Source organism: Pyrgilauda ruficollis, unplaced genomic scaffold (genome assembly GCF_017590135.1).
Source record: "Pyrgilauda ruficollis isolate IOZ18807 unplaced genomic scaffold, ASM1759013v1 scaffold874, whole genome shotgun sequence".
In the NCBI taxonomy this organism is placed as follows: Eukaryota; Metazoa; Chordata; class Aves; order Passeriformes; family Passeridae; genus Pyrgilauda; species Pyrgilauda ruficollis.
Window position 1 is genome coordinate 1 of NW_024530755.1, and position 12,278 is coordinate 12,278.

General features: G+C 52.7%; 1 protein-coding gene across 1 annotated transcript; it reads left to right on the forward strand.

Moving 5' to 3' along the window:
• Nucleotides 1–1,339: 1,339 nt before the first annotated feature.
• LOC121364680 (kinesin-like protein KIFC1) lies at nucleotides 1,340–11,938 on the forward strand (the record flags this gene model as incomplete). Its single annotated transcript, XM_041488115.1, has 9 exons — nucleotides 1,340–1,855; nucleotides 1,934–2,042; nucleotides 2,451–2,495; nucleotides 3,642–3,882; nucleotides 6,204–6,381; nucleotides 7,839–8,006; nucleotides 8,222–8,350; nucleotides 10,831–10,953; nucleotides 11,771–11,938. Coding segments are annotated over exons 1-9 (1,341 nt in total), but the record flags the coding sequence as incomplete, so codon positions are not given.
• Nucleotides 11,939–12,278: the final 340 nt, after the last annotated feature.

Below are 12,278 nucleotides of genomic sequence, written 5' to 3' on the forward strand. Positions count from 1 at the left end.
TGGGGATTCCTTGGGGATATTTTGGGGTGTATTTGGGATTTTGGGGATATTTTGGGGCGGATTTGGGGATATTTTCGGGTGAATTTAGGGAGGTTTGGGAGGATTTAAAGATATTTTGGGTGCATTTGGGGATGTTTTGGGAGGGTTTGGGGAGGTTTGGATGGATTTGGGGATGGTTGGGGAGGATTGGGGGATATTTCGGGAGGATTTCGGGATATTTTGGGTGGATTTAGGGAGGTTTGGGTAGATTTGGGAATATTTTGGGAGGACTTGGGGATGTTTTCGGCAGTTTGAGGAGGTTTTGGGCGGAGTTGGGGATATTTGGGTGGGTTTTGGGATATTTTGGGTGGATATGTGGCTATTTTGAGTGGATATGGGGAGCATTTGAGTGGATTTTGGGATATTTTGGGTGGATACATGGATATTTTGGGACCCCGCGGCCCGGGCCGCCCCGCAGAGCTCAGGCCACGCCCACTGCGCTGGAGCCACGCCCACTGGGGGGGTGAGGGCCACGCCCCCTTAGCGCGGCCGCAGCCGCTGCGGCGGAGGGCGAGGCCACGCCCACAGAGCCATTGGCCACGCCCACTTAACCCTCAGGGCCCCTCAGCCTCAGTGGCCACGCCCACAGCCACGCCCACTTAACAACGGGGGCGTCCGCAGCCGCAGAGGCCACGCCCATCACACTGAAGCCACGCCCTCATTCTACCAGGCCACGCCCCCTCCGCCCCGCCCCGGTCCCGCGGGGATTTGGGGGAATTTCGGGGGAATTTCGGGGGGATTTGGGGGAAAATCCCGGGGTTTTGGGGGATTTGGGGGAATTTCGGGGGAATTTCGGGGGGATTTGGGGGAAAATCCCGGGGTTTTGGGGGATTTGGGGGAATTTCGGGGGAATTTCGGGGGGATTTGGGGGAAAATCCCGGGGTTTTGGGGGATTTGGGGGAATTTCGGGGGAATTTCGGGGGGATTTGGGGGAAAATCCCGGGGTTTTGGGGGATTTGGGGGAATTTCGGGGGAATTTCGGGGGGATTTGGGGGAAAATCCCGGGGTTTTGGGGGATTTGGGGGAATTTCGGGGGAATTTCGGGGGGATTTGGGGGAAAATCCCGGGGTTTTGGGGGATTTGGGGGAATTTCGGGGGAATTTCGGGGGGATTTGGGGGAAAATCCCGGGGTTTTGGGGGATTTGGGGGAATTTCGGGGGAATTTCGGGGGGATTTGGGGGAAAATCCCGGGGTTTTGGGGGATTTGGGGGAATTTCGGGGGAATTTCGGGGGGATTTGGGGGAAAATCCCGGGGTTTTGGGGGATTTGGGGGAATTTCATTTGGAGACGTTCGGGCGCTGTGGGCGGGGCTTGAGCTCAGACCACGCCCCCGCCCCGCCCCAACAAACCAAAACAAGCGGGCGCCCAACATGGCCACGCCCACCACGTAAACCCCGCCCCCTCTCCGCTCAGCCAATCCCTGCCCTCTCCCGGCCCACAAACCCCGCCCCCTCCCTCAGGCCACGCCCCTCCGCAGCCGTTACCCCTTGGCGGGCGAACCCCCTCCCTCTGTAACCCCGCCCCGCCCTCCTATTGGCTGTCCCTGCACCAGCACCGCGCTCCCATTGGCCGATCCTCTCGGGGGCGGGGCCACCCCTCCCAACTCGCCCCGCCATTGGCCGCGGCGCGGGGCCCAATGGGCGCGCGGCGGTTTGAAGGCGCGCGGGACAAGATGGCGCCGCCGCCTCAGGACGGTCCCGCTGCGCTCCCGGCGCCGCGCCCGGGCCCGCGCCCGGGGACCTCGCGGCTGCCGGTGGCCCGGGGCCAGGAGAAGCGGGGCCCGCCCGAGGGCCCGCCCGCGGCGCCTCCCCAGCAGGTGCGGAGCCCTCCCCGCGCGGGTTCTCTCCGCCCGGCCCGGCCCCGGCGCCGCCTGACGCCGTTTGTTCCCTGACAGAAACGATCGCGGACCGGGCTCGGGCCCGGCGGCGCCAAGGCCGCGCCCAAGGCCCCGCTGCGGGCCCCGCTCCGCACCCTGGGCCCCGCGGCGGCGGCGGGGAAGAACGGTACGGGGGCACCGCGGGGCGGGAAGGGGCGCCGGGGCCGGCACGGGGGGTTTAGGGCGGGATTTAGAGGGGGATTTGGGGGAGTTCAATGGGGCTTGGGGCATTTAGAGGGGGGACTGGGGCAGTTCGAGGGGACTTGTGGGGATTTGGGGCAGTTCAGGGTCTGGGGCAGTTCAGGGGATTTGGGGCAGTTCAGGGGGTTTGGGGCAGTTCAGGGGATTTGGGGACTCGGGGCTTTGGGGACATTGGGATGTTAAAGGGGGGTTTGAGGGGGTCAAGGGGTTCAAACCCCCCAATGTCCGTGTGTCCCCATGTCCCTGTCCCCAATGTCCCTGTGTCCCCCATGTCCCTGTCCCCAATGTCCGTGTGTCCCCATGTCCCTGTGTCCCCATGTCCGTGTGTCCCCAGATGGTCCCCGCAAGGCAGCGTCGGTGGCGGCTGCTCCTCGGGCAGGTGAGCCCTGAGACCCCCCGGTGTCCCCAGGACCCTCCCCTGTGTCCCCAACCCCTCCCCGGTGTCCCCAGGACCCTCCCCAGTGTCCCCAACCCCTCCCCGGTGTCCCCAGGACCCCTCCTCAGTGTCCCCAACCCCTCCCCAATGTCCCCAACTCTTCCCCGGTGTCCCCAGGACCCCCCTTCCTTGTCCCCAGTTCCTTTCCTGATGTCCCCAAGGTGCCCCTCCCCTGTCCCCAGTGTCCCCAGGTCCCTCTCCTGTGCCCCAGGATCCCCTTCTGATGTCCCCCTGATGTCCCCAGGGTCCCCTTTGACACCCCCAAGCCCCCTCATTGTCCCCAAGGCCACTCTTTCCCTGTCCCCAGTGTCCCCAAGGCCCTCCTGATGTCCCCAGCCCTCTTCCCAATGTCCCCAGCCCTTCCCAGTGTCCCCAAAGCCCAGGACCTCACGGCCCCAAGGCTCCCTCACAATGTCCCCAAGCCCCTCCCTGATGTCCCCACTGCCCTCCTGATGTCCCCCATCCCTTTCCCAATGTCCCCGCTCCCCTCCGGGTGTCCCCACTCCCCCCACAATGTCCCCAAGCCCCTCCCAATGTCCCCGCTGCCCTTCCTGACATCCTCAGTTCCCTCCCGATGTCCCCAAGCCCCTTCCAATGTCCCCGCTGCCCTTCCTGACATCCTCAGTTCCCTCCCGATGTCCCCAAGCCCCTTCCAATGTCCCACTCCCCCTCCCAGTGTCCCCCCTCCCCCTCCCGATGTCCCCAAGCCCCTCCCAGTGCCCCAAATCCCCTCCCCATGTCCCCACTCCCCGATGTCCCCCGTCCCTTTCCCGTGTCCCCACTCGCCTCCCGAGGTCCCCACTCCCCCTCCCGATGTCCCCAAGCCCCTCCCCATGTCCCCACTTCCTGATGTCCCCCGTCCCTTTCCCATGTCCCCACTCCCCCTCCCGTGTCCCCAGTCCCTCCCATGTCCCCAGTCCCTCCCGTGTCCCCACTCCCCCTCCTGATGTCCTCCTGATGTCCCCAATCCCCCTCCCGATGTCCCCCCTTCCCCTCCCGATGTCCCCAGTCCCCTCCCGATGTCCCCAACCCCCGCCGTGTCCCCATTCCCCTCCCGATGTCCCCAACCCCGCCCCGTGTCCCCCCCAGGCTCTGCCACCAGCACAGCGAGTGCCAAGGGCGCCTCCAAGCGGCCGCCGTGGGACCTGCGGGGACAGCTCGGGGACCTGCGGGGGGCGCTGGGCCAGGCCCAGGAGCGGCTGCAGGGGCTGGACAGCGAGAAACGGGAGCTGGAGAGCGAGAAACAGGAGCTGAGGGAGCGCCTGCAGCAGCTGCAGAGCGAGCTGGGCCAGAGCGAGAGCAGGGAGAGCAGCCTGAGCACCAGGGTCGGGTGAGGAACGGAGCAAAACCTACCAAAATCTGCTGAAATCCACTTAAAACTGCCCCAAAATCCATCCACATCCCCCTGCTGAGGGAGCTGGGCCAGAGGGAGAGCAGGGAGAGCAGCCTGTGCACCAGGGTCGGGTGAGGAGTGAGCCAAAATCCTGGAAATCTGCACCAAAATCTGCTTAAAGCTGCACCAAATCCATCAAAACTGCCCAAAATCGCGAAAAACTGTCCCAAAATCCTGAAAAACCTGACCAAATTCCATCCAAACTGCCCCAAAATCCATCCACATCCCCCTGCTGAGGGAGCAGCTGCAGAGGGAGAGCAGCCTCTGCACCAGGGTCAGGAGGAACACACCAAAACCCTGAAAAACTGCCCCAAAATCCTGGAAAACTGCCTCAAAATCATCCAAACTGCACCGAAATCCATCAAAATTGTTCCAAAATCCTCCAAATTCTTACCAAAATCCATAAAAACTGCCTCAAAATCATCCAAACTGCACCGAAATCCATCAAAATTGTTCCAAAATCCTCCAAATTCTTACCAAAATCCATAAAAACTGCCTCAAAATCATCCAAACTGCCCCAAAATCCATCCAAACCTGAGCAAAACCCTTCCAAACTGCCCCAAAATCCATCCAAACCCCCCTGCTGAGAGAGCAGCTGCAGAGGGAGAGCAGCCTCTGCACCAGGGTCAGGAGGAACACACCAAAACCCTGAAAAACTGCCCCAAAATCCTGGAAAACTGCCTCAAAATCATCCAAACTGCACCGAAATCCATCAAAATTGTTCCAAAATCCTCCAAATTCTTACCAAAATCCATAAAAACTGCCTCAAAATCATCCAAACTGCCCCAAAATCCATCCAAATCTGAGCAAAACCCCTCCAAACTGCCCCAAAACCCCTCCAAACTGCCCCAAAATCTGCCAAAACCTGATCAAAATTCCTCAAAACTGCCCCAAAAAACTGCCTCAAAATCATCCAAACTGCCCCAAAATCCATCCAAACCTGAGCAAAACCCTTCCAAACTGCCCCAAAATCCATCCAAACTGCCACAAAATCTGCCAAAACCTGATCAAAACCCTTCCAAACTGCCCCAAAACCCCTCCAAACTGCCCCAAAATCTGCCAAAACCTGATCAAAATTCCTCAAAACTGCCCCAAAAGCCATGAAAAACTTTCCAGAATCCCTCAAAACTGCCTCAAAATCCATCAAAGCTTGACCAAAATCCGTCCAAAACTACCCAAGATCCATAAAAACTGCCCCAAATCCCTTAAAATCTTGCTCTGGAAGGAGCGGGAATGCTGAGAAAAAAACAAACCCAAATTCCATCTGAAGATCCCTCCTGATGTTCTCTAAAACCTTCCTAAAATGTGAGTTTTCCTAGATCTTCTCAAGATCCCCTCAAAATTTCTCCTTCAAAAGATCCGGCAATTCTCCCAAAATCCCCCAAATTATCCCACATTCCCCCCCAAATTTTCCTTTGGAATTCGAGATCCCCAAAATTCCCTCAGAACTCTTCAGAAAATCTCCGAAATTTCCCTGAATAGCCCCAAAATTCCCTCAGCCAATTTGAAAATCCCTGAAATTTCTTAAAATTTCCCCAAAACCCCTGAAGATCCCCAAAATTCCCTCAGAACCTTTCCAACAATCCCTGAAATTTGCCTGAATTGCTCCAAAACGCTTAAACATCCCCAAGAATTTGCTCAGAACCCTTCCAAAAATCCCTGAAATTATCCTGAATCCCTTCAAACTCCCTCAAGATCCCCAAAATTCCCTCAGAACCCTTCGGAAAATCCCTGAAATTTCTCAAAATCCCCTCAAAACCCCTGAAGATCCCCAAAATTCCCTCAGAACCCTTTGGAAAAATCCCTGAAATTTCCCCAAAACCCCTGAAGATCCCCAAAATTCCCTCAGAACCCTTTGGAAAATCCCTGAAATTTCTCGAAATCCCCTCAAAACCCCTGAAGACCCCAATAATTCCCTCAGAACCCTTTGGAAAATCCCTGAAATTTCTCAAAATCCCCTCAAAACCCCTGAAGATCCCAATAATTCCCTCAGAACCCTTTGGAAAATCCCTGAAATTTCTCGAAATCCCCTCAAAACCCCTGAAGACCCCAATAATTCCCTCAAAACCCTTTGGAAAAGTCCCTGAAAATTCCCCAAATCCCCTCACGATCTCCAAAACTCCCTCAGAACCCTCCTGAACACTGCGCAAAATCCCCGGATTACCCCAAAACCCCTCAAGAAAATTACCTGAAATGCCTCCAAGTCCCCCAAAATCCGGGATTCCCCAATTTTATGGATTGTCGTTTCCCCGGAGCAGCTCCCTGGAGCTGGAGGTGTCGCAGTGCCGTGAGCAGCTGGAGCAGAGCCGGGGCCGGGAGGAGGCTCTGGAGGCCAAGGTGCAGCAGCTGCAGGCGGAGGAGGAGAAGCGGCGGCAGGAGAGGGACGAAGCCCTGGGCCGGGCTCAGGCGCTCTCAGAGCAGCTGGAGAGCACTGAGGTGAGGCCCAGGATTCCTGAGAAATCCCTGAAAAAACGGGAATTTGGAGCCGTTTTGTTGCTCTCTGGTCAGGGATCCGTTGAGGGAAGGGTTGGCAAAAAATGGCGGGAAGCTGTGAGGGGAAAATCCACCAGGGGGCGCCAAAAAAAAAGGGCGGGAAAATGAGGGGTTGGCACCAATTCGGGCTTTTTTGGCACCAAAATCGCCCTGAAAGTGCCTTGAAATGTGGCAGAAATGGGAATTTTCACCAATTCGGCTGCTTCTGGCCCCAAAATCTCTCAAGGGTTCCTGAAAATGTGTAAAAGCCTGGGATTTTGGAGCTGTTTTGTTGCTCTCTGACCTGAAATCCGTCAAGAGGGTGCCAAAAAAAGGCAGGAAAATGTGGGGTTTGTGTAAATCCGGCTTTCCTGGGGTCAAAATCCTTCAGGGAAACTTTAAAACTTGGGAAAGATGGAAGGTTTCACTAATTCAGCTGCTTTTGCACCCAAAATCCCTCTGGGGGTGCTTCAAAAATCTGGAAAAACCCAGGAATTTGGATATGTTCTATTGCTCTGGGGGGCCAGAAAAATGCAGGAAAATGTGGGATTTATGCCAATTCCAGCTTGTTTGGTGTGGGAATCCCGCAGGGGGTTCCTCAAAATTTGAAAAAAAGGTGAATTTTCGCCATTTCAGCTGCTTTCACACTCAAAATCCTTCAGGGGATGATTCAAAATCCACAAAAACCTGGGAATTTGGAGCCGTTTTGTTGCTCCAGAGGCCCCAGAAAACAGCAGGAAAATGAGGGTTTGTGGCAATTCTGGCTTTTTGGCGTCAAAAATTCTTCAGAGGATTCCTCACAATGGGGGAAAAATACGAATTTTTACCAATTCAGCTGCTTTTGCAAGCAAAATCCCTCAGGGTGCTTCAAAGTTAATGAAAAACTGGGATTTTGGAGCTGTTCAGTCGCTCTCCAGGCTGAAACTCACCAGGACCGCCAGAAAAAGTTGGAAAAATGAGGGGAAAAATTGTGTCAATTTGGGATTTTTTGGTATCAAAATTTCTCAGGGAGTGCCTAAAAATGCAGGGGAAATTTTGAAAAATGGAAATTTTCAACAACTCAACTGATTTCGCAGCCGAAATCCCTCAGGGTGTTCAAAACGTGGGGAAGAAATGGGAATTGAAATTATTTTTACTGGGTTGGTTTCAACTCGAGATCCGCTAGGGGGCGCCAAAAAAAGGCGGGAAAGTGAGGGCTTTGCGTGGATTGTGGCGAAATCCCTCAGAAAACGCCTCAAAAGATGGGAATTTACATCAATTTCGCTCATTTTAACCCCAAATCCCTTGGGGAATGTCAGCGAATCTGCAAAATATGAGGAAAACCGGGATTTTTTTTTTTTTGCCAGTTTCTCTACTGAGCGCCTCAGAAGAGAGGGGGGGAAATGGGGATTTTTAGGGGTTTTTGCATTTTCCGCCCCCAGGCGCAGCTGCATGAGGTGCAGCAGCAGCTGCAGGAGAAGCAGGATCAGGTGTCAGCGCTGCAGGAGCTGGAGGCCTCGCAGAGGACGCTGCTGGCCGAGCACGAGGAGCGCATCCACCTGCTGGAGATGGAGCGGCGCCGCCTGCACAACGACATCCAGGAGCTCAGGGTAGGATGCTGGGGGTTTTTTCAGAGGAATGGCCACGTGTTCTGTGGGAGAGTTCTCGAGGGGGGAGGCCCCTGAGGGATGAATCCCTTTTTTGTGGGGTTTTTTCAGGGAAACATCTGTGTGTTCTGCATGAGGGCAGACCCCCGGTGCCTGAGGGGGGGGACCCCCCAGGACCGGGCCCAACGACTGAATCATGTTTATTTTTGCTTTCCCAGGGGAACATCCGCGTGTTCTGCCGCGTGCGGCCGCTGCTGCCCGAGGAGCGGGAGCGCCAGCGGGGGATGCCCCACCTGCACTTCCCGCCGCAGGACGCCCGCAGCCTCGTGCTCACCCGGCCCGACGACGTGAGTGCTCCCCACCCTCCTCCTCCTCCTCCTCCAGAGCTGCCCTCCCGCCCTCAAAGCGACCAAAATTCCTCTTTTCCTCTCTCAGAAATGGCCTTTTCCCTCAAAAACCCCCTATTTCCCAAGAATCCCTCTATTCTGGCCTCAAAATTGGCTTTTCTTCCCCTCAAAAATCCCCAGTTTCCCTAAAATTTCCTTTTTTCCACCCTTAAAATGGCCTTTTCCCCTCAAATTTCCCACAAAAATGGCCTTTTCCCTTCAATTTTCCCTCAAAAATGGCCTTTCCCCCTCAATTTTCCCTCAAAAATTGCCTTTTCCCCTCAATTTTCCCACAAAAATGGCCTTTTCCCTTCAATTTTCCCTCAAAAATGGCCTTTTCCCTTCAATTTTTCCCCAAAAAATGTCTTTTTCCCTCAATTTTCCCTCAAAAATGGCCTTTTCCCCTCAATTTTCCCACAAAAATGGCCTTTTCCCCTCAATTTTCCCTCAAAAATGGCTTTTTCTCTCAATTTTCCCTCAAAAATGGCCTTTTCCCCTCAAAAATTGCTATTTCCCAGAAATGGTTCTTTGCCCCTCTCAAAAATGGGCTTTTTCCTTCTAAAGTTCCTGATTCCCTGAAAATTCCCTTTTTCCACCCTCAAAAATGGCCTTTTTTCCTTCAGAAGTTCCAGATTTGCCATAAATTCCTTTTTTTCCCCTCACAAATGGCCTTTTTGCTTCAAGAAATCCCTGATTTCCCAAAAATTCCTTTTTTCCACCCTCAGAATTGGCCTCTTTCTCTCCAAAATGGACTTTTTCCCTCAAAAGTTGCTGTTTTCCTTTTTTCCCCCCACAAAAACTGCCTTAATTCCCTCAAAAATGGCATTTTTCCTTCAAAAAAAATCCCTGATTTATCAAAAATTCCTTTTTTCCACCCTCAAAAATGGCCTTTTTCCCTCAAAAATTCCAGATTTCTCAAAAATTCCTTTTTTCTGCCCTCAAAAATGGCCTTTTTCCCTCAAAAATCCCTGATTTCCCCAAAAAATGCCTTTTTCCCCCTCTCAAAAATGGCCTTTTCCCCTCAAAAATGGCATTTCTCCTTCAAAAAATCCCTGGTTTCCCAAAAATTCCTTTTTTCCCCGCTCAAAATCTGCCTTAATTCCCTCCAAAATCCCAATTTCCAAAAAAAGTCCTTTTTTCTTCCTAGAGATACCTGGGTTTTTTCCAAAAATGTCATTTTTTTTCCCTCAAAAATGTTTTCTTTTCCCCTCAAAACTTGATCCTTCTTTTTTTTCCTCCCCAAGATGTGCTTTTTACTCCTCAAAAATGTCATTTTTACCCCAAAAAGTCCTTTTTTTTCCCCAAAAACTCTCTTTTTTTTCTCACAAAAATATCCTTCTTCACTGAAAAAATGTTCTTTTTACCCCTTAAATGTCTTTTTTTTCCCTCAAAAATCCCCTGTTACCCAAAAAGTTTTTATTTCCTGCAAAATGTCCTTTATTTCCCCTCAGAAATGCACTTTTTTCCCCTCAAAAATCTTGTTTTCTATAAAGTATTTTTCCCCTGAAAATATTCTGCTTTCCTCTCAAAAATGGCCTTTTTCCCCAAAAAATGTTCTTTCCCCCTCAAAGCTGTCACTTTTCCCCTCAAAAATACCTTTTTTCCCCTCAAAAATATCCTTTTTCCCCCAAAAATATAACTTTTTCCCCTCAAAAATATCATTTTTTCCTTTAAAAACACCACTTTTTCCCTCAAAAATTTTCTTTTTTCCCTCAAAAATATCATTTTTTCCCCTCAAAAATACCCTTTTTTCCTGAAAAACCCCTCTTTTCTAAAAAAATACCATTTTTCCCCCCAAATATCCTTTTTTCCCCCCTCAAAAATGTTTTTTTTTCCCTCAAAAATTTGGGTTTTTTTTGCCTGGATAAATGGATTTTCCTCCCAAAATCAGCTTTTTTCCTTCCCAAAATGGTTTTTTTTCCCTTCAAAAAAGGCCTTTTGTCCCCAAATTCCCATTTTTCCCCAAATTCCCATTTTTTCCCCCAAATCTCCTTTTTCTCAAGAAAACCCAAACTCCTTTCCAAACCAAATCCCTTTTTTTTCCCTTTCCCACCATTTCTTCCCTTAAAATTCTTTTTCCCCCTAAAACTGATATTTTCCCCCAAACCTGCCCCTTTCTCCCCAAAAAACGACATTTATTTTTTGGGGCTGAAAAATCAGCGATTTCCCCCCAAAATGGGCTTTTCCCCTCCAAAAAAATCACATTTTTCCCCAAAAAAAGCCGCTTTTTCCTCAAAAAAAAGCCTTTTTCCTCCCAAAACCTCATTTCCTTTGCCCAAACCCCATTTCCTTTGCCCAAACCCCATTTCCTTTGCCCCAAACCCCATTTCCTTTGCCCAAACCCCATTTCCTTTGCCCCAAACCCCATTTTTTTGCCCCAAATCTCCTTTCCCCCCCCCCGTTGCCGTTTTTGCCCAAAGCTGCCATTTCTGGCCCCGCAGTCGCAGCTGGGGCGGGAGCGGCGCGCGGAGCTGCGCTACGACTTCAGCTTCGACCGCGTCTTCCCGCCCGGCGCCTCCCAGCAGGACATCTTCCAGGAGATCCAGCTGCTCGTGCAGGTGGGAGCCCCAAAAAACCCAAAATTCCACCCAAAAATCCAACCCCAAATCCCAGCAGATCTTCCAGGAGATCCAGCTGCTCGTGCAGGTGGGAGCCCCAAAAAACCCAAAATCCAAAAATTCCACCCAAATCCTGCTCAATTCCCCTCAAATTCCACCCAAATTCCACCCAAAAATCCAACCCCAAACCCAACCCCAAATCCCGTCAGGACATCTTCCAGGAGATCCAGCTCCTGGTGCAGGTGGGAGCCCCAAAAAACCCAAAATCCCACCCAGAAATCCCACGTGTCCCACCTGGGTCCCAAAATCCCCGAAATTCCACACCAAAATCCAACCCCAAACCCAGCAGGACATCTTCCAGGAGATCCAGCTCCTGGTGCAGGTGGTAGCCCCAAAATCCCCAAAATTCCACCTAAAAATCCCACATGGCCCACCTGGATCCCAAAATCCCCGAAATTCCACCCAAATCCTGCTCAGTTCCACCCAAACCCAACCCCAAATCCCAGCCGATCTTCCAGGAGATCCAGCTGCTCGTGCAGGTGGGAGCCCCAAAAAACACAAAACTCCACCTAAAAATCCCACATGTCCCACCTGGGTCCCAAAAACCCCGAAATTCCACCCAAATCCTGCTCAATTCCACCCAAACCCAACCCCAAATCCCAGCCGATCTTCCAGGAGATCCAGCTGCTCGTGCAGGTGGGTGAAACAAAATCCCCAAAATTCCACCCAAAAATCCCACACGTCCCACCTGGATCCCAAAATCCCCGAAATTCCACCCAAATCCTGCTCAATTCCCCTCAAATTCCACCCGCCGCGCCCTCAGTACGGCTTCTCGGCCAGCTTCCTGGAGATCTACAACGAGGGGCTGCGCGACCTGCTGCTGCCCAGGGGCGAGCGCGCCTCCGAGCTGGAGATCCGGCGCCTGGCGCCCGACAGCGACGAGCTGCACGTGCCCAACCTCACCTGGGTGCCCGTGGACAGCGAGGAGCAGGTGGGCGTCGGGGATTCGGGGCAGATTTGGGGAATTCTGGGGGTTTTGGGGGAAATTTGGGGATTCTGAAGGGGGAATGTGGAGCTGCATGTGCCCAACCTCACCTGGGTGCCCGTGGACAGCGAGGAGCAGGTGGGCGTCGGGGATTTGGGGCGGATTTGGGGAATTCTGGGGGTTTTGGGGGGAAATTTGGGGGTTTTAGGGGAAAATTTGGGGATTTTAGGGGGAAATATGGAGGTTTTAGGTGGAAATTTGGGGATTTTAGGTGGAAATACGGAGGTTTTAGGTGAAAATTTGGGGATTTTAGCTGGAAATCTGGGGCTTTTAGGGTGAAATTTGG